The following is a 22,319-nucleotide window of genomic DNA, read 5'->3' as shown; positions in this document are numbered from 1 at the left end:
AGTCTCCCAGATCTACTAATGTAAGTACATTTGGCAGAAAATGGTCCAACATTGACATCTCAGAAGGCTGAAAAACTCATTATTCAAATGAAACATTCTCTCTTGTCTGTTCATCTCAGCAGGTAGCACGTCAGCTTCTGCCAAATAGGTAAACAGAAGTACTTGCTTCCAGAGCACTGTATCAGTAAATAAGAGAGGGAAGACATGCTCATGAAGCACTGTTCCTGTTAATTCATGTGATGCTGGACCGTGAGCGCTTCATTAATTACTACAAAAACTGTTATGCAGCAGACCAAGTTCTGAGCTGACAGCAGCAGGCACGGTCACACATGGTCACTGTTCAGCTGTCTCAGACGGACACAGAATCACAGAATTCATAGGTTGGAAAAGACCTTGAAGATCATCCAGTCCAACCATTGACCTAACACTGACAGTTCCCAACTACAGCATATCTCTAAGCGCTAAGTCAACTTTACTCCTAAACCACTCCAGGGATGGGGACTCCACCACCTCCCTGGGCAGCCCATTCCAATGCCCAACAACCCCTTCTGTAAAGAAATGCTTCCTAATATCTAGTCTAAACCTTCCCTGGCGCAACTTGAGGCCATTCCCTCTTGTCCTATCACTTGTTCCTTGGCTCAAGAGACTCCTCCCCCCTCTCTGCACCCTCCTTTCAGGTAGCTGTAGAGGGCCATGAGGTCTCCCCTCAGCCTCCTCTTCTCCAGACTAAACCCCCCCAGTTCCCTCAGCTGCTCCCCATCAGACCTGTGCTCCAGACCCTGCACCAGCTCCGTTGCCCTTCTCTGGACACGCTCGAGTCATTCAATGGCCTTTTTGGAGTGAGGGGCCCAAAACTGAACCCACTCATCGAGGGGCGGCCTCACCAGTGCTGAGTACAGGGGTAAGATCCCTTCCCTGTCCCTGCTGGCCACGCTAGTGCTGATGCAAGCCAGGATGCCATTGGCCTTCTTGGCCACCTGGGCACACTGCTGGCTCCTGTTCAGCCGGCTGTCAATCAACCCCCCCAGGTCCCTCTCTGACTGGCAGCTCTCCAGCCACTCCTCCCCAAGCCTGTAGCGCTGCTGGGGGTTGTTGTGGCCCAAGTGCAGTACTCGGCATTTGGCCTTATTAAAACTCCTCCAGTTGGCCTCAGCCCATCGCTCCAGCCTGTCCAGATCTCTCTGCAGACCCTCCCTACCCTCGAGCAGGTCAACACTCCCACCCAACTTGGTGTCACCTGCAAACTGACTGAGGGTGCACTCGATCCCCTCATCTAGATCATCAATAAAGACATGAACTACTACAAACCACTGACAGTCACCCTTGCTATTATGCTCAGATCTGTTTTGGGTAAATCTTCTAGAAATAAGCAGATTTCTATGTAGCAGGAGGGTGACTAGAGTTAGTAAACTCCGGCACACACATTTTAATGCCTTTTACGCACTGCTATTTCAAGGGAACGTTTGAGAGCCAGTGCTAAGTGCCACAGGGGGATTTATGACTCCTCCTAGGCTTCCCTAAATTACCAGTTTTCTTTCAGCAGCCTGGTTTTAGTGTAAACGCTTCATTAGGAAATCTTCTATTATTTTATAATCTCTTCATCTCTCATAGCATTTTATATTCACAGCAGAGTTTACTCATTTGACACACGTTCTGCTCTCCTTTTGTCATTAAATTTCTCCCCACACAGAAAACTGATCAAACTTGCTGGACTTTATAGACCTTAATGTACAAAACATGTAAATATGCTCCCAACACATCCAGAACTCATTCCACTGTCCATCTTAAGCCTCTCAAGTCTTCTAGTTTTGTCCTGAGCAGGTAAAGTGCAAAAGGAAAAAAAAAAATATTTAAAAATACGTTCTTAACTGGGTACCTTTTCAGACAAGGCCTTTAAACTGTCCAGAAACCTCTGCCAGAAATCCTTGAAGAGGGGTCGATCAATTCTCTTCAGGCTCTCTTTGGTGCTGGCGTCTACGCTGACATACAGCTGTGTTACTGGCTCAAGGTTCCTTGGAAACAAAAAGAAGGGAATTGTTGTTTGCAGACATTACTGCTAGCTGAATTTGTGTCTTCCTACCAAACCACATATAAAATACAGTGTTTCCAAACAAGCTGCTCTGCTGGTCCAGTAGTGACAGAAACTATACAGTATTTGCAGGGAAAACTATCAAAGTCCAGTGGTTCATCTCTGCCAAGTGAACATCATCTTAATAGCAAGACATTATAACCTACTTTCAACAAATAACACACCCCAAAGCTAAGAATGTCACATAAAGGCCTTAGCTGACATTCTAATTATCTTTTCCTCACTGAACTGGAACATATTCCACTCCAGTGTAGCTGTAACACATTCAGAAAGGCTTCCCAAATCAGGCTGCCAGGGGTTTACACGAGGCATTGAAAGGTTCTGCTGCTCACCGCAGCCCCTTTCGTTAAAAACCACAAAGCTCATCCCCTTCCCCAAGCTCTATTTGCCCTGGGCCATGGGAAAATAATCCCATTCAATAGAAATACAACCATAATTCAGCCAGTTTCTACTGCTGGACACATTGAACTTACCTGACCCGCAGCTGGCATCAGTCAAATAATTTTTTTGCAGGGAAGTCAAAGCTGTTTAGAAAAATAAAACGAAGCACAATCCCCCAACGTGTTCTCCTTCCATTTCCAAGGCTCTTATTTCATATAAATCCTGCAGTATAGTCTTTCTGGTCACATAATGGCTGTGAGCACAGCAAACGTGAGCCCAACAGCAGTAACTTCTAAAAAGATTAAACCTCCTCTGCTGTGTGAAGAGCCTGGGTTGAGTCTAATCCCTTCCATAAACCCCAAGGGTATAAAGGAGAAGCAGCACCAGTGCAGTCCATCAGCAAAGGGATAAAGCAGGGCATTAAGAGGAACAACCCAAAACGAGCTCCCTTGTCACAGACAAAACTGATAAAGCCAGTGAGAGAATTGGGTTTGTTCAGCCTTGAGAAGAGAAGGGTTGGCAGAGACCTTATCATCATGTTCCAGGATTTAAAGGGTGGCTACAAAGAAGATGGAGACTCTTTTTTAAGAAGAATTGCATGGGAAAGAGGAGAGGTAATAGGAACAAGTTATCCCTGGGGAGATTCCAGTTGGATACAAGAGGAACATTTTTCACAATGAGAACAATCAGCCATTAGGAGAATCTCCCCAGGGAAGCGGTGGATTCCTCACCACTGGACACTTAAGATCCAGCTGGCCAGGGGGCTGGGCAGTCATGTCTAGGCCATGCTTTTGCCAAGAAAGATTGGACCAGATGATCCTTGAGGTCCCTTCCAACCTGGTATTCTATGACCCTTCCCTCATGGCATCTTCCACCCCAGTGTCTCTGAGATGAAATGACAGCATCCCAACTGCACCGTGTAACTAACTCTTAACAGTTTTAGGACAATGTTTGCAAGTGGTTTTTGTGAAGTCTGTTAATGAGCCGGCTATAGTCCCAGCTTAATTTGGGTCTTTATAAAAGATAAGAAATTAGAAACTATTGTTCAGCTGTCAAACAGTGCCACCTAAAAATACACCAAATCCCCTGCCCTCCCCAAAGGTGACAAAGTGACAAGAACTGTCCAGAATGAGACCCAGCAGAGCTCTTAGAATCCAGAAAGATCCACTTAACAGACACTCAAACAACCTATCTAAACATTTTCTCTCTGTATGTATTTAGACAGAAGAATGAAATAGGCCAGACGGAATTTAACATTTTCAGTTAAAAATCCTATTTCGTAAACAAGCTTGTCTGGACTGGCAGCCCAAACCCACAATCTCCAAAAATGACCAGATGCTCTAGGTGTAAGCGGATTGAAGTACTCAGTTTCAAAGAACATAGCCATAATACTCTTTTTCTTTACTTAGCATTGCATTTTCCTAATTAAAAGGGGCCACACTGAAGATGGAGCAAGTGTTTTTCAAAACATGAGCTGAGAAAAATCGCATCTTTCTGAGGATCTCAATCCTAAGGACAGGCAAGACCCAGACTGTCTCTTATACTGAAGAAAATTAAGAAATTAGAAGAGATCCCACAGAGGGATTTCTGCCCCACATTGCTCCAAAACAGAGAGGTCCACAGGGCTCTGCCATGGCTGGGGCTGGAGCCCAGACAACCTCATGTATGCTCTGCCAAAGGGGAACAAGGAGAAGGGGCAGTCATGAGTCCAGTCAGCACCAGAGAGAAGCAGAGCACAAACTGGTGTTCCCAGAACACAGCCACATTTCATAATTAACAGGAAATTTAGTTGCGTGGTACCAGGATAGATTTTTCCAATGTTCCTCCTTAATTTTTTGTCACAATTTCCAAGCTAACTTAAGACAGCTGAGATCGCATCCAGGAGATCAGAATCACAGCATTTACCATGTATGAACTTGGGCAGAAATCATGACCGAGTAGCACAGCACAACTCAAGAGCAATAAATTGACTTCAGGCCACCAGCCATGAGGTGGTTTCACAAACTAGTCAGGACACAGCCTAGGCAGTGATACAAACAACAGAAACATCTATGTAATAAAAATGAGCATTTGCTCATGAGCAGTAACAAGCATCTTCTCATTATTGTTATTATTGATGCTCACAAATGCACACACATACACAAGGGTTCTTGTTCACAGCCCCTAATCAGAAACAAGAGGAGGAAGAGGACAAGAGCCAGGTAACTGCTCAATACGAGCTCAGATGCTACAAAACCTCCCTCACTTTATGAAAGCGTGTGTGTGCCTGGAGGCAGACGAAGCGGCAGCCCGAATGCAAGAGGAGGAGGAGCAGAGAGAGGAAGGCAGGCACAGGCAGCACCATGCTGGAGACCCAGCCAGGAGGTCTGCAGAGCCAGTGAGCCCCCTCCTAAACCCAGTGAACACCCCAGGCCATGCTCCCCGTTTGCACACTGGATGCCAGAGGTCATGCCGCCTATTTTAGGACTAACTTTTAGACTGTAGCTCCCCTCTGCTGACAACAGCAAAGTGAGCTTGGTGCATACTTCAGTTCCCATATTAAGCAAATCATTTGCTTTGATGAGCCAAAGATCAGTTGCAATTTTTAAGACAGCAAGACTAGCATTTTATCACTTTCTTTTTTGTTTCTTTTTAAAAACATTCAGCAGATCCTAAGAAATGCAGCTTCAAAATATAGCGTGTGCTCTCTTTTTAAAATGCTATTTTTAGGAAAAAGCAATTTCTGTCTATCAGGCACATAATACATGACTTAAAGTAACTTGATTACACAATTATTCAATCATTTGGAATGCCTTTGTAGTGTATAATTACTCACTCAAAAATTGCATGCCCTCCCCCCTCACTGCCATATTCAGACCACGAGAAGGAAGTGTAAAGGAAGCTCTACCAGAAAGTGCTAACACGGAGAGGCACTGAGCTGAAATGACAAGCTGAGCGATGTACCAAACCACCCTGGTACAGCTCCACTAACACGCTCACGTAACTCCAGGGTTAGACTTTGACAGCGTTATTAGCTGATGGTACTCTGACAAGTTCCCAACCACCTTACAGCTCGCACCATGCGCTGCGTTTCCTTGCTACGTTGCTTCAGATTGCGATAAAGGAAGCCTGGATGCTCAAGAACATCAGAAACAGGGATTCTTTGCATTTGTAAAGACTCTTTTATCAGAGTTCATTAAAATGTTTTGAACATTTAGCTCAAGTCCCTCTGAGAGGGAGGTTAAAAATTACTGATCCCACTTCTGCAGATGAGTATGTTTGTCACCTTTCCTTATCCTGCACTCCAGGTCCTGCTGGAGATGATGGGCTGTATAGATCTTTGGCTTGAGCCATTACGGCTGGTCTTATGGGGTTAGAACAAAGATCAGACTGCAAGAGAAGCACACAAACCAAAAAGGCAATTTATGAGTTCAGTCTCCTGCTCTAGCTGCTGGAAACACTCACACCAGTTATCCATGTCCCCAAGCAGAAAACGCAGCTCACTCACTGTTCTTCCCTCACACCTCTGGGAGGTACTATATTACATTCTTTTCACTTTCAGAAGTAATCACACTTTGTTTAAAAAATACAGAAAAGAAAATCTAACTGGGGGAGAGAAAGAGATGAGAAAGAGCATGGGGAGATTAAGGTTAAAATCAAATAGATGCCAAGCGGGCTTTTTCATTGTCGGTGCTCATGCAGAGCTGACTCTTGATGAGCAGTAAAACGGAATTAAAACACAGGTCAGCACTCAAATGTTTTAGTAGGGAGATATTTTGTCCAACTCTTACCTAATTTCATCTGGGAACTGTGCATTTGTAACCAGGAAACTAGAGATGCTGTGCTGGTGCAGCAGCTTCACAAAGCGGTTGATCTCGGGATACATGATGGGCTCTCCCACCAGCGACAGCGCGCAGTGCTTTGCTGTCATTGCTTCCTCAAAGCGAGCTGCTTTTACTCCTGACACGCCTGCAAAAAGAGGGAAAACAGGCTTAAATCAACTAAACCCCCTCCCAAACCATCCATCTGTATCTAAAATACAGCCCGGCACAAGGAAGACTGAGCAAAACTAGCTGGAGCCCTCCCGAAGCAGAGGGGACACCAGGCCAGAGCCAGCTCTGCAGGAATCCACGAGACAGCGTATGCCCAGACACATGGAGCCTGGGGCTGTGTGTGCCCTGTTAACTACTGCAAGTAATTTTCTAGTAACATTTGGGACAAGCTTTCCATTGCTAAGACCTCAAGGATGCTGCCTGAATGCTGAGACAAAAACACGAGAGACAGTTTAATGCCACTTCAAGTAGGTGTCTTAAAAAAGCAAGCCAGGTTAAGCCCGTCTCTGCTGCTGAGCCCTGTGGCCCCCCAGCCCCACAAAGACCAGCTCCCCAGAGGAGCTGGGCACACTTTGCCAAGCAGAGCGCCAGCAACCAGCTCTGAACCCATACTGGCAACCACATGAAAGGCAACTCCACAGAGGATGCGTTCAAAAACAAAACCCAACACGTGACACCGTCCTGAACAGCGAGAGACATTTGAGAACAAAGAGGAAAACACAAGGAGCTCAACTGTAGCATCCACATGAAAATGTTATCTGCAGGTTTAACCAATCTGAGTCACATTTATTATACCCACAGGAGGGCAGGGGAGAGGCAAACACTCCTCCAGCCCATCCATATCCGACCAAATGCTCAGAACCCCATATGAAATCATCTGACTACAAACAAGCTTTTGTTCCAAATATGTCATTTCACATTTTCGTGACATGCCTTGATGTACTCAAATAATATCTGAGGGTTTAGATTGGGGGTTGGTTTGTTTTAGAAAAACAAAGACTTGAGTTTGAAACCAGGTCCTCAGCTCACCTCTCGTTGCCTAGACGCTGGAGCTCACGCAGTACAGAAAATTACATGCTATGCTGCAAAGCCAAGATAAAAAGAGGTGTTCCTGGATATTGCTTTAGCCTCATGTAGAAAAGCTGGTTTGCGATCAGAGCGAAGCTTAGTGCATTTTAAACCAGCCAGGCTCAGTCCTGAATAAGTGACAGGACTAATGGTTATTCCACAGAATCTTGACAGTACTAAATGAGAACTTTATTTGAAAAGAAAGAAGCATCTCAACCACACACTGAGATTAAAGGACTAACTTCCATATTCCTAAAGCTACTGGAAGTCATTTTTGGAATTAATTAATTTCTCTCTCTCAGTATCTTGCAATTGGACTACGATAATTACCGTGCCAGCTTTATAAGCAGACAGAAAAAAATTCTAACATCATGTAAAGTTTGAGAGTGACTTTCTCAGAATAGTTTACAGCAAATCTGGCATATAGTAAACACCTCCACAGGAGGGTAGAGGTTTTGTATGCAGTCATTTGACCGTATAAATCACGAGCTAGACAGGGATAAACTAAACAGGATTAGTGTGTATTCAGGGAGCGCATGAACTCTCCTGCACTTTTGGCTGCCATACCACCACAGCACTCAGCCTCTGCTCCTGTGGATGAGCCTCCTTCTGGCTTCAGCCAGTGAACTCCAGCAAAGTCAGAGCCTGGGCAGATTTTGTATGGCCTGCAGCAGGTCCAACACAGGTGCAGGAGCTTAGAGCCATAGGAACTTGAGAAGCAAGAGGCAGTGGCAGACAGCTTTCAGCTCCTGCCGAGCTCAGATCTCAGCAGAGCATGCAGACAAGCCTCCTCTGACCAGCACATCTTCTTTGAAAAGCTGATTCCAGCTGCCCTTCTACTGGTGCACTTAAATTCAGGAAAGAAAAGCATCATCTGGCCTAGAAAAACATCACCCTAGAGAGGCTGGTTGTTGACTCTGGGTACCCCTCTGCAAGCACCTGGACACCAGTCATCACAAATCCCTCAGTGACTGGGGAGACAAGGAACTTGTTCTATCCACTCTTACAGCAAGACACATAAGTAGTCTTCAGATTTCCTAGTTCGGATCATGCATTTGGGTTGTGGTAGGTTGTTTGGGGTTTTTTTTATTTCTCCCCAGGTTGAACCAGGGCTGTATTATCAGAGACTCCCGCTCTCCTAGTTTTGAATTATGTCTCCATTCTGTGTGTGCCCTTCATAAGGGCACAGAGATTTACTAGCCACTACCTAGAAAATGTATCCATCAAACTACTTCACACCTTCCCACCTTCGCTCCCCATCAGTAAGATGTCTCTCCATCAGTTACTCTAAAAGAGAATTATGTGACATTAATGGCTATGGTCTTCAAAAACACCCTACAGCAACAACAGAAGAGAAGATGACATATCATCATCTCTAAAAGCATGCATAGGAACTCTTACAAGATATAGGGTTATCCTTTAGGATATCCTATAGGATAGAGGATCCCCAAGAATCCTTCTATTCCTTCAAAGATGATCTCCTTTTTACTACAATGCATGGAATTAATAAAGTATCAGAGCAGCTCACCATTTCCTTTGGCACACAGAGGTGTCTGTATGTGTGTACCCGAACGTGGTACTGGTATAGAAAGAGCACTGATTTATTCAAATAGCTTTGGGTATTTAGCCTCAAGGGCTCTCTAGCCAAGCCATTTTCCTCACGCTTTTCTTCTCCAGTAGCCTGAATAGTCTGGTCTGCTCTACATCAGGGGTCAGTGTTCAAACACCTCCGCAGACGTGTGTGCTGCACGTGGAAACTCCTCTGGAGTCCCTGTGGCCACCGCACTGCTCAAACCTCGGGGTGGTTTGTGGGGTTTTAGTGTTTGGGGGTTTTTTAGTTTAAAACCAATCATAATAAAATCCGACCTACTATTTGTGGAGTGCTGCTAAGTTTGCTGGAAGTAGACAGTCATGTTTTCTGCCTGAGGCACTTCCAACCCCGACAGAGGACAGCTCTGCCATGCAGGGGGCTTTCATCCAGCAAGACACTGCACATCTTTTAACTCTCCCTGGCTTCAGTTTACCACACAGTGTTTCAACTCAACTTTGCTTTCACTGATTCGACTCTAACAATATTTTCACATGCACCTTAGGGAAGCGACAATGTAAAATTCACAAAATGTAACAGTGAGCTACTGGGCTTTTCTTACTGATTTTTCTTCTCCTTAATAAACCTTTTGCTTTCAGGCTCCCAAGACAGGATGCACGTTGCCATCTATCACTCTGAAAAAGTAAAACATCTTTTCTTCCCACTTTGCAGCACAGCTCTAGTCCAGAGTTGGTTTCGTTTTTTCGGTCTTTCTCCTTTCACAGTTCCAAGTCAAGGGTAACTGTGCGGAGGATGCACATGCAAGTTTCAAGGAATATTTACAGATTTGATTAATGGAAAATAAGCTCCAGAAAGAGAGAATGGGGATGTCCTTAAAGGCCTCTCGGCACTTTGGGAATATTTTCAAATGCTGCCAAGTCCATCTATAACCTTTCCCTCTCCCCAACCCTTTTTGGGAGGACACCAGGGGGTGGTAAGGGAAGAAGAGGGTTATTCCTTAGTCTGAAGTTGGGTTTAAACAGATCCCTGCACTTAGCTTTCAGGAGAAGGTAGGGCTTTCGACCATCTGCAAAATAACTTTTGCTTTTCACCTTTTTTTAGTGCAAACACCACACACTTCTGCTATACAGGGGCAACACTTCCATCACACTGCACCACTACGGCACAGCTCGAGGGCAACTCCTGCCTTCACAAGTATCCCCTCGACACTCCATCAGCAACTGCATGCAAATCTAGTCATCACTTTAAACAACATGTAGCTTCTTCCTAAACAAGTATAAATGACTGTTTTCAGCCAAGTCCTGCCTCAACAGGGAAGAGAGGTTGTTATTGTTCAAGACTAAGTTTTAACAAGCATAACAAAAAAAGTCACAGACCTACTGGTTAGGAAGGGCTCCAGCAGGTCTCTAGTCCAGCCTCCTGCTCAGAGAGGACAATTGCCAACACTGGGCCAGGGTGATAATGGCTTTACTTAAGAAGACTTGAAAGCTCCAAGTTGGAAGGTCCCCCATCTCTCTGGGCACCACCTTGGCTGAAGAAGCTTATTTTGATGTTTAACTCAAACTTCCCAAACAGAAACTCAAGTCTGTTGTCCCTTGTTCTACCATGGCAGTGGGTCTCCCAGCATGGACTGACATGGGCTTATAACACTCATACAGAAGCTTCCACTTCTTGCCAAACTCCACATGCATCTGTTGGCCCAACAATCACGTTTCTCAAGGTCCCTCTGAAGTAAAGCTGTGCCACTGAGTGTGCCTGCCACCCTCCCTAAATTAGGATCGCCTGCAAAGTTGACAAGGGTGTATTCATCACCTGTTGATGCAGATGTTGTACAACATAGGTTCCCAGATCGACCCCTGAAGTGCCCTGCTTCTTATCAGCCACCAAACTGTCCTCAAGCTATTGATCATAAACCTTTCAGCACTCCCAGCCACATTTCATCTCATCGAAGAGCCTGGCTATCCAGAAGAGTCTGAAAAGTGCTCAGTGCCTTAAGTGTTAAAGATACTCTTGTTTACAGCTGTAAGTCTGCTACGGTTGTTCCAGCCTTCCAGCCAAAATCTGACATCCTACCTGCTCCTCACTCATGCAAACCACCTGTACCCGAACTCCTGCTGTGCTGGCACTGCACCCACCAGCTGAGTTAACAGGCAGCCCCGAAACCCTGCCGCAGCTCTGGCCCAGCCTGTCAGGCAGCACTGCTGCAGGCACCCTGCCTTAACTCAGCACTCTCCCCGCATGGCTGCGGTGCAAAAGAAACACCGAGGCTAGGGAATGAGAGCTGCACTTCCCTACAGACTGCCCTGCCTTGAGCACGGGCAGCTGTGCTTTGCTTAGTCTGAAGGAGGATGCACTAATGACACCAACTGCCTCCTCCACTGACTCCTCTCATCTCACTACCTCTTCCCCAAGGAAAGCTTCCCCTACTGAATTAACATCATTTTTTCCCTATCCCACTACAGCACCTTCACTGCTTTCCCCTGGACGAGCTCTAGAGCTGTGATCCAGTCCACCAGGTCTGGCTACTCTGGCTGCTCCCTATCCAGTTCAGCGCAGGAGCTCCCAGGGAACTGGCTTCCCTGGAGCTGCTGGTCTGAGAGAGCAAGATGATTCAAACCAGTCGCTTGATGAAAATGAAGCTCATGAGGCCCTAACTTGAGTTATTTTTCCGCCTATTATGTAACTCCAGTGAATGAGATGGAGCAGCTCTGCTCAGCTGACAGAAGGTTTTTTTGCTTGTCATATTTTTAATCCATTGGGTTCTCTCTGTGCACAGCCAACATAAACAAACGGGTTCCCAAAATGACAGCCAAGACTGAGGCTCATCTTGCACATTTTATGGATGCTTCATTCCATTTCTGCTGCTCACACAGCCTCGGCTGTCAGTTAGGAAGAGCAGAGTCCTAGACCTGTCCTGCCAAGCTGGCCAGCCCTCCCAGCACACAAAGCTGACCTTGGCAGAGTAACCAAGTTTATCACACTTGAAAAAAAAAGAAAAAACCCCAACCATCCACAGATATAGATACATAATGAATAACTCACAAGTACAAGGAGTTCCTATGGGAAGTAAAATACAGTACTTTTCAGAGGTGCTGTGTAACTGCAGCTTCAGTCACAAACAGATGTACTGAATAATTCCTGAAAGCAATAATACCCTGAATGCTAGTGCTCACTCAACGAGAAATATGCAATCTAGGCACTTCAGAGCTAACAGAAAAGCTCCCAGGGGATTAAGGCTGGGCAATGTATTTCTTATCAGGTTAGAGGCTGATTCCTTTTGCCTTCCACCTGCCCTCACTTTTACATAAGAATCAAGATTCCTCATCATTCAGGCCAGCTTTAACCACTGCAGAACCCTCCACGTGCACCAAGGAAAAGGATGTGACAAGTACAAAGATGCACAAGAGGCAACTTCATGCTACTCCCTCAAGGCAGCAGATACCCAACGGCTGACTCATGTGCTAATGTCAAAACCAAGGTAGAACATCTCAGAAAACAGTAAGTGTGCCACAAAAGTTTCTTCTCACTTACCCATCTTTCTGATATAAATCTCATGCCTCCTTCCAGCATTTCAGATGACCAGAATGTTTTCACCTATGCTTTGAAGAAGCTACTGCTGGTTATCTTCCAAAAGCATCGTTAATGGGGAAGAAGTGGGAGAAGTTACCTTTGAACTGCTTGATCATATTCTGATGGTTCTCAATAGCCTCCTGCAAGATCATTTCAGGTTGGTCCATCTTCCATCGCCACTCTGTGCCCACTGGATTTGTATGATGTCTGAAGGAAAGAGAGACAGTTATTCACTGTCATTTGTAACATACATGGAAGAAACCATCTGTCGCCCTGGGGACTTTGGCATTGTTTAATAATATTAAAAGCAAGAAGTTCTCAGCTATATCCTGCTTCTGACAACTTTCAGATGTCATCTTGGAACACTGTTCTCATACCTCTCTCCTTCCAGGCTCTGGTCTCCCAGAAGAAAGCATGGACCTTGCAGTTTAATATAAACTTAACATACCTGTTTTGAATCACAGGTAAAAGGTTTCTAAGCTAAAATGATGCTCTGCAGCAAGAAAAACCTCTGTAAAGAAAGGAAAACTGATTCTATCTCCTCTTCTGACCACAGCCATGCAAAGCACTAGAAAAGGAAGGCCCTAAGTCACTTCTAGTTCCATTGCCAAGGTACCAACTGCCACCCTGAGGAGGACAGGATTTGTTTTTAACCCAATCTTTATGTAATGCTCTAGTAACAGGACAGATGAGAGCAGACTACTTCAAACTATATGAAGAGACTAGGAAGTCTGCAGTATGCTGGAGGTGCACTGCTGGTAGATTTGGTTAATCTCCCAGATTTACAAACTAGGGGCTTCTCATCACTTCTGAGATCTGCTAGCTACCCCGTTACTAAAGCCAAAATGCAAAAAATTAAAATGTTAATTTCTGAGCCAAGCAGATCACAGGATAAAAAACACTGATCTTCCATCTGAGGGACAGCTTGTGTCACATTGGGTTAGGAAGCCAACCCTGCCTGCCCAGAAAGGACCACTGTACTCATATTTTTCCTTCGAAAAAAGCCTACCCAAGGCAAATCCACCCAAGCACCTGGAAGATATATGGAGTTTCTCCCCATTCCCTATTGCTTTAGCATGAGAGGATGTTACAAAGCCATTGTAAATCATCTGGAAAAAAAATGCATCCTGACCAGCAAATCAACTGTTACAAGCAACTGGTGTGGTATCCATCGTGCTCACACCTGGACAAACACAACCTAGAGAGAGCCTGTACAAGGGCACAGACCTCTCCCTGGTGAGAGGAATTTCCCCCTAACCTTGCTGCACTTAGCCTGGTATTGAACAGGGATAATTCAGCGTTTAAGTATCATCCTAAGAAAAATCAACAAATTTCCGTGCTTTCACCTCCTTGTTCTCTCTCCATCTTCTCCGGCTTTTTTTTCAAAATATGCTACCAAAGTTCCTCCACTTTTCCCCTACCAATTCTACTGCAACTCAGAATAATTTATTATCAGAAGAGCAGCATATTCTGCACTGTCTTAGCTCTGGACACTAAAACAAGATCAAGCAATATATATTCCTGAAACTCTGTTTTCTGACCAGCTGATCTCTTCCTTCGACCACTCTCCATCATCCCTGGAAGTCAGCCACAGAGATGATTGTGAGGTTACCTGCCATATTCAGCCTTCCAGCTACACAGGCACTAGGACACGATGCCCAGCATTTAACTAAAGGAGAAAAGAGAGGGAAGCACTTTCTCAGAATGAAGTGGCTGGTCCAGTGTTTACTGAAGACAATGAAAAGACTCCCACTGACTTCTCCAAGTGACAAAGACCTGCAGCTCCACACTCTGACAGTGCTAAAACACACACATTCCAGACCCAGCATCAGTTTTGACCCTATGGCCCAAACATTTCTTCATCCACTTCAAGAGCAAAGATTCAAATGCTGCTCTCAAACTATTTCACCACCTCAAAGATCCTTTAAGCTAAAACAGCTCTGCTTTTTGAATTTCCCTTTTTTTGTCTTCCAACATGGAAAGTTTTCTGAATGCCAACTACAGAAGGCATTTATAAAACTCTTACATGTTTAACTACATGACTTGGACCTTGTATATTTAATAGGGTAAGTTGGCAGAAAATCAATAGGCTCTTGAAGCACGCTGGACAGCTATTAGTTTCTAATAGCCCTTGAATTTTTAACACATTCTAACTGTTTAATAAACATACCATGTCATGTCTACAAAGAAGCTTACTTGGCAAAAACCAGTTTCTCTTCTAATAGGGGGGAGAAAAAAAAAAAAAATGTCTTGCGGCTGCTGAGATTGTTTCAGAGTCCCTGGCAGACAGAATTTCACTGTCACCTTCCTGTTCCCCTGCAGGCTCTGTGACCCTCTGCATCATCTGCCTCACCAGCTACTGAAGTCTTGAGCAGGTAATTGTGCATAGTATTCCTTCCCAAAATAACACAAGCACAAAAAAGTCTCACCCAAAACAACACATACCAGGAAACTTATTTTATTAGAGATTCCAGCTGTGAAACAGGTTTGATTTGATGCTGCAGAGACAAGCCATCACTGCCACAGCACCCCACCACCACAGAGCAATGCAAGACTGCAGGGAACATGATGGGGAGCTCCCAGCTCGCTCCTGCTCTCCCTGGCTAACAAGACTGCCTCCAATCCAGCCTCATTTGCATTCTCATCAGACCTTTGATCTACCAGTACTATTTGCCAGCCCTACCAAAGAGTCCTTGGCAGTCAGACCTCTGGGAAGGTGTATGCTTCAGTGGGGCAATGCATCCCCCTCCATGATCACTTCTGTATTTTTTTAATAAATCAGCTGTTGCTTTATACCCTCTTCAAATGGTCACTCTCTTCTGTGAGCAATGCTTAGTGTTATGAAGTCTTTCGAGAAACTTTAAGGGGAACTGCAGTACAGGCATGAAGTATCATTTACTCCAGCGATCAACTGATTGATGTTGATACCTGGTAGGGAACATGGAGGTGAGGAAATGCTGGCGGCAGTGACCATGAAAGGACAGAGCACATGGTTCCCAGGAAGGGACAGGAGAGAAAGAGCGGAATACAAACAGGAGAGTTCAAAAAGCAGACTTCAGTGAACCCTGAGAACCAGCGGGTGAGATCCCAGAGGAGAAGAGTTTAAGGGCAAAAGAGTTCAGGAGAACTGGCAGCTTTTAAAACCCTATTAAGGCAGAAGTGCAAACTGCAGCAATAAAAAGCAAAGATATGAAGAGTAACAAGAAACCAATCTGGCAGAATCACAGGCTCTTCTGCAACCTTGCAGTCCTCCAGCTGAAAATAAGAGGAAAAGCACAAGAACACAGGGTCATAATCACAAAGGTCAGGGCAAAAAAATCAGATACAACTAGCAAAGGACATACAAAAGGAATAACAAGAACAACTTTCCCTATAATGATGTGAGGAGAAAGAGGAAGACCAAGAAAAAAAACTTGTCCAACGCACAATCAAACAATGTTGAATGTTTCCCTGTGACAACAAGAAAACTGTTGGCACCTTTTCTTCTGCTTTCTTCTGACAGCAATGGGAAGAGGCCAGACTGGACAGGAAGAGGACAGGTTAGATATATCTAAACTGAATGAAGTGTCTTCACTAGGATGGTTAAGCTCACCCTAGAGCGTGTTGGATGAATTGGTGGACAGTATCAGAGTCACTAGCAATAAGCTGAAAGTTGGTGAGATGCATGTAAAAGATTCAAAACACACCAAAATGCAATGCCCACTTTAGCAGGAGGCAAAGATTTCTATCCCAGCCCCTCTTAACTTCCAGTTCCTCAGGACATACTGGATTAAAAAGGCGTTTGAGAGCCCCAGAACACAGCACTGGGATGGGTAACAGCCAACATGAACCTCCTGAGAACGTCTCACGCCAAGACCACCACTGGTCCTTGTAGGCAAAGGGAAAGGAGAAGAGGTTGAACTTTTGACACTATCTTACCCAATATTCTTATAGAAGTTTTGATAGGAAAAACAGCTTAAAAATCCCTATCTAGACTGCTGTCTGAGGAACACAATGTCTCTATAGAAATTTCCTGTTAAATAACAGACAATTATTTCTCATGTTGCTCTAAGCAATCTTTTGTTAGCTGTAGAAATGAGAAAAATAATGGTTTTTTATGAATAAACTCAGGAAAAGGAAAAAAGCTTTTCAAAAGGCATGGAATTATTCCTAAATGCTGACAAATTTAAACAATTTTAGAGAAGAAAAAATTGGGGAAATAAGGTTGAAGTCAAATGTTTGGGTATCTGAACATAAAGAAAATTCTCATTCTAGAAATTACAAAATACTCAGTATTTTCAAAAGAAAATTTGGACTTTTTTCATATTTTAAAATCAACTTAAAGAAAAATATTTTTCAGAAACAGGTGAAAAAGCCCAAAATGAATTGATGAATTTTAGATGAAACAAATCAACCAATAACTTCTGTATTTTCACTGGGAATGCACTGCAGCTGGACCCTCACTAACTTCCTAAGGTTTTTCACATCAGCTGCTCCATCAAAATAAGTTTAGTCTTCTCCTTGTAAGATTACTTGGTCATATTACAACACTGGCAGCAACTCATGACAGTACCCATAGCGAGGACTTCAGTCCAGGTTGGTTTTGCCAGTTCCTCTGAACTGAGAGACAACTGAACTTCAGAAGATTTTTAGAAGAACCCACTTCTGGTGAGGCCACACCCGAATACTGGGTTTAGTTTTGGGCCCCTCACTACAAGAAAGACATGGAGGTGCTGGAGCATGTCCAGGGAGAGCAATAAGGCTGGTGAAGGGTCTGCAGCACAAGTCTTATGAGGAGCAGCTGAGGGAACTGGGGGGGGTTAGCCTGGAGAAAAGGAGGCTGAGGGGAGACCTCATCACCCTCTACAACTCCCTGAAAGGAGGTTGTAGCGAGGTGAGTGTCAGTCCCTTTTCCCAGGTAAAAAGTGACAGGGCAAGAGGAAACAGCCTCAAGTTGTACCAGGGGAGGTTTAGATTAGATATTAGGAAACATTTCTTCACCAAAAGGGTTGTCCATCACTGGAACAGGGTGCCCAAGGAAGTGGTGGAGTCACCATCCCTGGAGGCATTTAAAAGACGTGTAGATGTGGTGCTTAGGGACATGGTTTAGCAGTGAGCTTGGCAGTGTTAGGTTTATGGTTGGACCTGATGATCTTAAAGGTCTTTTCCAACCTAAACGATTCTATGATTCTTTCCTAACTCACACGTCTGAAATCTTAAGGATGGAAGATGCCCCATGCTGAAAAACTACATCCCAACTCTAAGGGCACAGTTTCTAGAAAGGCAGACAATGCTGAGCACCTCCCAGAAATCTGTCCTGTGCTTGCGTCAACGTATTGCATTCCTCCCCAGCAGAACCACGCTCAGCACAGTCTCAAAGACTATTTCAAAACTAACCTGAATGTCAAGATGTACAAGTTCGCTTTCAGAGCCCATAATCACTCCTTCACGTTACTGATTACTGTAACTGGGTACCAAGTCACCGACCACCTGCAGTAACTATCAAGACACACATGAGCCTTTCACAGCCAATAATCTGCTTATATTCACTACTGATGCCATAAACATGTAAACTAATAATGACAGCTACAAAAGCCTTCAGTAAGTCCAAGACCAGGAAAATGCACACTGCTGTAAGATGAAAAGCATAGGTTTCAATCCCAGTAAGTTGCTGGCAGGGTACTTTTTCTTCCTATCATAACCTTTTTGTAAAACAGGAGTGAAAATACTGCCCACTGCACAGTGTGAACTGGGAATCCTCACATGGCAGATACCACTTCGGGGACTATGTGCACTTACAGTGACCTCACCCCTACGCTTCTGTGCCCGATTTGGCAAAACAGTGTAATTCTGAGAGCCACCCTGAGCAGCACCCCCTTTGCACAGTCTGAGCAGCTGATATAACCCCATCCTGCACAAACATCAAGCCCCAACAGCACTGCCAGCACCTCAAAGTGCCAACGCTCCTGTGAGCTGGCACATACACACCCAGACAAGACAGCCACCAGGGTCTGCTCTCCTCTCACCCGATGGACCACATTAACAGTTTCTCCTAGAAACGTCTCAAATTATTACAGTGCTGGCAGAGCAGCACATAAAGGCACTGAGACATTTTTTACCATTGACAGGGGCACGAACTAGATATATCCTATGATGTCCTGTCCCCCACCCCATTTATATGGTTATTTCAAGAGCTCCTGGAAGACAGACAGGCCCAAAGGTCAACAAACCAGGGAAGAATCAAATCTGAATGAAACAATGAACCTTGGGTCACAACATATTAATTCTGTAAACAAAAAAATAAATTTAAACACTGGGAGAAGAGAGTATTAGCAGAACAAGGACCGGTGGCTGGAGATGCAAGGAAACTCTGAGCTTTCAGGCTCAGGTGCCAAGTTTTACAAACCTGCAGTGTCAACTCCTTTGATATCATAGTATTTCACATTTTCCTGAACAATTTAGCCTCTGGAGTTAAGTTACTTAATGAGAGGAAGCTTTTGTTTTAATCTATGTTTTTAGTTTCTTCTTAATTTTTTAATGGCCTTATTAAGTAGCTCTCTTATGAGATATTATTACTTTTTAATCTCTTAATATTGCAGGATTTACTGTGATCACTGGCTTTTGGCCAGAAACTTATTTAGATATCTGAACAGAACTTCAGCTGTTGTCTACTGTACAAGATAAAGCTGAAGCCTTCAAGTACAGGTATAAACATCGTAAAGTTACAGAAGAAGAAATATGAACCAATTGCTTTACAGGATATTTCACTCTGATTTGCCTCCTCAGATGCTAAAATAATAAACCCTATTAATTTAAATCTTATTTAGCTGTTCCATCTCTCCACAATAATTGATTGGGCTTTAGACACTCAGCCAGAAAACATAATCAAATCAGGTTTGCCTGGTGATTGTGCCGCAATACAGTGTCAGAAAGCCTCAGTCCCCACAATCGCTCTAATTGATTAAAAGATTTGGTCACTTGCACATTTCCATTTAGACAATTAAGCTAAAGAGATACTACAAACACAGCAAGACCAGCTGAGAGCAATAATGGAGAGCAACAGACTATTTTTGTAGGGAGAATTATGACTTTGGGATGTTGCAATGATTAAGGTGCAGGGTTCCCCACCCCCCCCCACCCCTTGATGCAACAGCCTCAGGAGTTCAACACAGCATGATTGCTGCCTTGGCAAGGGAACACCATACAAATGAACAATCTGCTTTTCCTGTCCTCCAAAGAAGCTGCCACATTATAAACCTGCATCACCAGACTCTCAGGCAGCTCTGACAGGGAGAGGCAGGGAAGCTCTAGCCAGCAGTCACACCAGTAAGAGGGTACTGGCAGGCTTGGTATCTACCAGGGTTGTACCCTCCGGGGACAAGGAGGAGAAGAGAGTGCAGAGTCAAGCTACATCTGTTACAAAAACCTCCTAACTTTCTGAGTGCTTGGATGCTGGTTTCACCCATGATTCCTGGTTCAAGGCCAAAATGTGTCAGTCACAACCAGCCAACTACAATGACATCCAATTCCCAGGGAAAGCGACTGAATTACAGCATTTCTTGCCAAAGTGAGGAAGAGAACACAAACAGGCTCCTTGGCCTTTTCCTCAGCAATCCTGGGAGAGCTGTGGTGGTTATGCAGTTGGAAACATTGGCAGGCTCTACAAATATCAAAATCCTGAAAGAAGAGATCAAGAAAAAAAGAATCACAATGGTCTTATCTGCAACTTCGTGTGCAGAGCTGCACGACAAGACCAGCAAGGCATAAAACCTGTATTAAAAACATTTTGTCAACAGTAGATCAAAACTATTGCTTCATACGTCTCCAACAGCACAGATGGTAACTGCTAATAAGAAGGTAACATGTTTATCCTACCCAGCCACCGGTGCCTGCAATTCTAGATTTAGTCTCATGTGATTTAAGACTCTGCAAGGCACGATGGGTTTAAAATAAAAAGTGTATAAATAGCCCTGGCTGCAGGGTTTGTGAACTGTGCTGACATGCAATCAGTAGGGAGGAGAGGGGGGTACGGAAGTCCCTTTTTTCTACCCCAAATTAACCTGACCAGCACAGCTCACAGCCACACAAATGCTGTAGCAGTCCAAGCACAGGATCTGAAAAAGCAACCAAAATGAAGAAAGCTTCTTTCAGCAGCAGTTCTGGTTTACATCTGGGACGAGTCTCAAACCAAGCCCTACATCATCCAACTCAACAGAGGTCTGAGAAGAAAAGACAGACAGCTGCAGTCCATATAGAAGAATCATATAACTACAACCCATTTCACTCACAGAAGGTAAATAAATGAGAACATTTTTCAGCACAGTCCCCTGGAAAGCTGTTTCCTTGCATTCGGGTTGTTACCATTAGTAAAATAAGCATTCTAGCATTCATTATCATTAGGGCTACTGTTTCCAGGATTCCTCCTAAAACTGACAAATGACAGGTACAGGATGATGAGTTAGAGGCACATGGAATGTATCACACGTGGCAATTTATCCCAATTACTGCACTTTTCAATTTACACTTGTTTGACTTCCCTGATTCAGTCCCATACTCCAGACACAGGCTGCTGCTGCTAAGAAATACTGAGCTGGGTCATTTCAAAGGGGAACAGTATTAAATGGTCTGTAATGCAATGCTTGGAAGAAAATGCCTCATTCTGATGATGTTATTGCTTTCTATTTGCTGTTTATGATGTACCTTTTGTGTAGGGACAGAGGGATAATTTAATATACATGGCAATCTTCTTCCTACCAGTAGTCGCCACTGCAGAATTATATGTACCACTGCTAGCTGATACATGAGAAAGAAAAAAAAAAAAAAAGACCAAGCAGCACATTTTTCTTCCCAGTCATTAGATTGCTCTGAAGAAAAGCAGCAAAACTTGCACATTAAACATGCCATTTGCTGGGTCCTTTCAAGCCAGGATATGATGAAAGCCCATCAAGAGCACTAACTAATATTTTGAAATAGACCCCCAAATGCAAACTTAACAGCATGACCAGTGTCTAACACTAATACTTAACACTAACATGGGAGACAGCTTCAAAACGCCTTCAACATTACATACAGCAGTCCTTTTGCACTGATACTGTCATTTAAATATTCTCATTAAACATTTGCATCATTAAAACTTGAAGACTAGGGAAGACAGAAAGCGGTACTCTGACGAGTTTAGCTGGTTTTGGAAATATTGGGATGTTGGACACCCCGACTTAGGGACGGAATGGCTGTTATTGGCAGCCAGCCCCCCAGGTATGAATTAGCTAGCAAGGTAGAAGACAAAAGAGCTCAAATAACCCCCACATCCTCCCACTCACTACACTTTCACGTCACTGCTTTTATTTCTGCTGAGCCTCTCTGTCTCTCTCACTGATTCCACCCTGCACTCCCCCAGCCCAGCAAAAACCTCCCTCAGAAGCCTCAGCATTTTGGTGAGTAAGCAGTGCCAGAGCAGCTCACAATTCAGATCCAGGCAAAGCTCATTTCCTTTAGAGAATTAACAGCAAAGTAATTCCTCTGAGAAAAGGGGTCACTTGACTAAAATGGAAACTCATTTATTAGCTACTGTTCTAGGAAGCCAACAGTTACTAAGTCATCGCTTTTCACTCATTGAGAACACAGCTGAACTGGTGGGGGTGAAGGTACTTGAAATAAGAAAAATGGTCCAATTTCAAAACAAAGATATATCACTTAGCACCTTGGTGGCTTTGCACAACACGAGCCAGCCCATATTCTCCAGAGCAGAGCCACAGGGAGTCCCAGACAGTGATCTCCAGAGGGAACCAAACCTTGACCCAGTGCTCAGCACGGGCAGCAGTGGGAACTGCAGGGCAGTAGATGGAGAGGTGTCTGTCTCCTGCCTCCCGGA

The 22,319-nt window shown here is 44.3% G+C and overlaps 1 protein-coding gene across 7 annotated transcripts in view; it reads right to left on the bottom strand.

Moving 5' to 3' along the window:
* The window catches only part of LOC141932333 (S-adenosyl-L-methionine-dependent tRNA 4-demethylwyosine synthase TYW1-like), a 110,867-nt gene that overhangs the window by 53,768 nt on the left and 34,780 nt on the right, over window positions 1-22,319 (bottom strand). For all 7 annotated transcript variants that reach the window (XM_074845753.1, XM_074845756.1, XM_074845754.1 and 4 more), the window contains 3 exons: window positions 12,567-12,676; window positions 6,241-6,418; window positions 1,877-2,012 (listed from right to left, as the gene is read on the bottom strand). In XM_074845753.1, coding sequence (XP_074701854.1) covers window positions 1,877-2,012; window positions 6,241-6,418; window positions 12,567-12,676 — 424 coding nt within the window. The remainder of the gene's footprint in view (window positions 1-1,876; window positions 2,013-6,240; window positions 6,419-12,566; window positions 12,677-22,319) is intronic.

Source organism: Strix aluco, chromosome 19 (assembly GCF_031877795.1).
Source record: "Strix aluco isolate bStrAlu1 chromosome 19, bStrAlu1.hap1, whole genome shotgun sequence".
Classification (NCBI taxonomy): Eukaryota; Metazoa; Chordata; class Aves; order Strigiformes; family Strigidae; genus Strix; species Strix aluco.
This window is presented reverse-complemented; position numbering and strand designations above follow the sequence as displayed.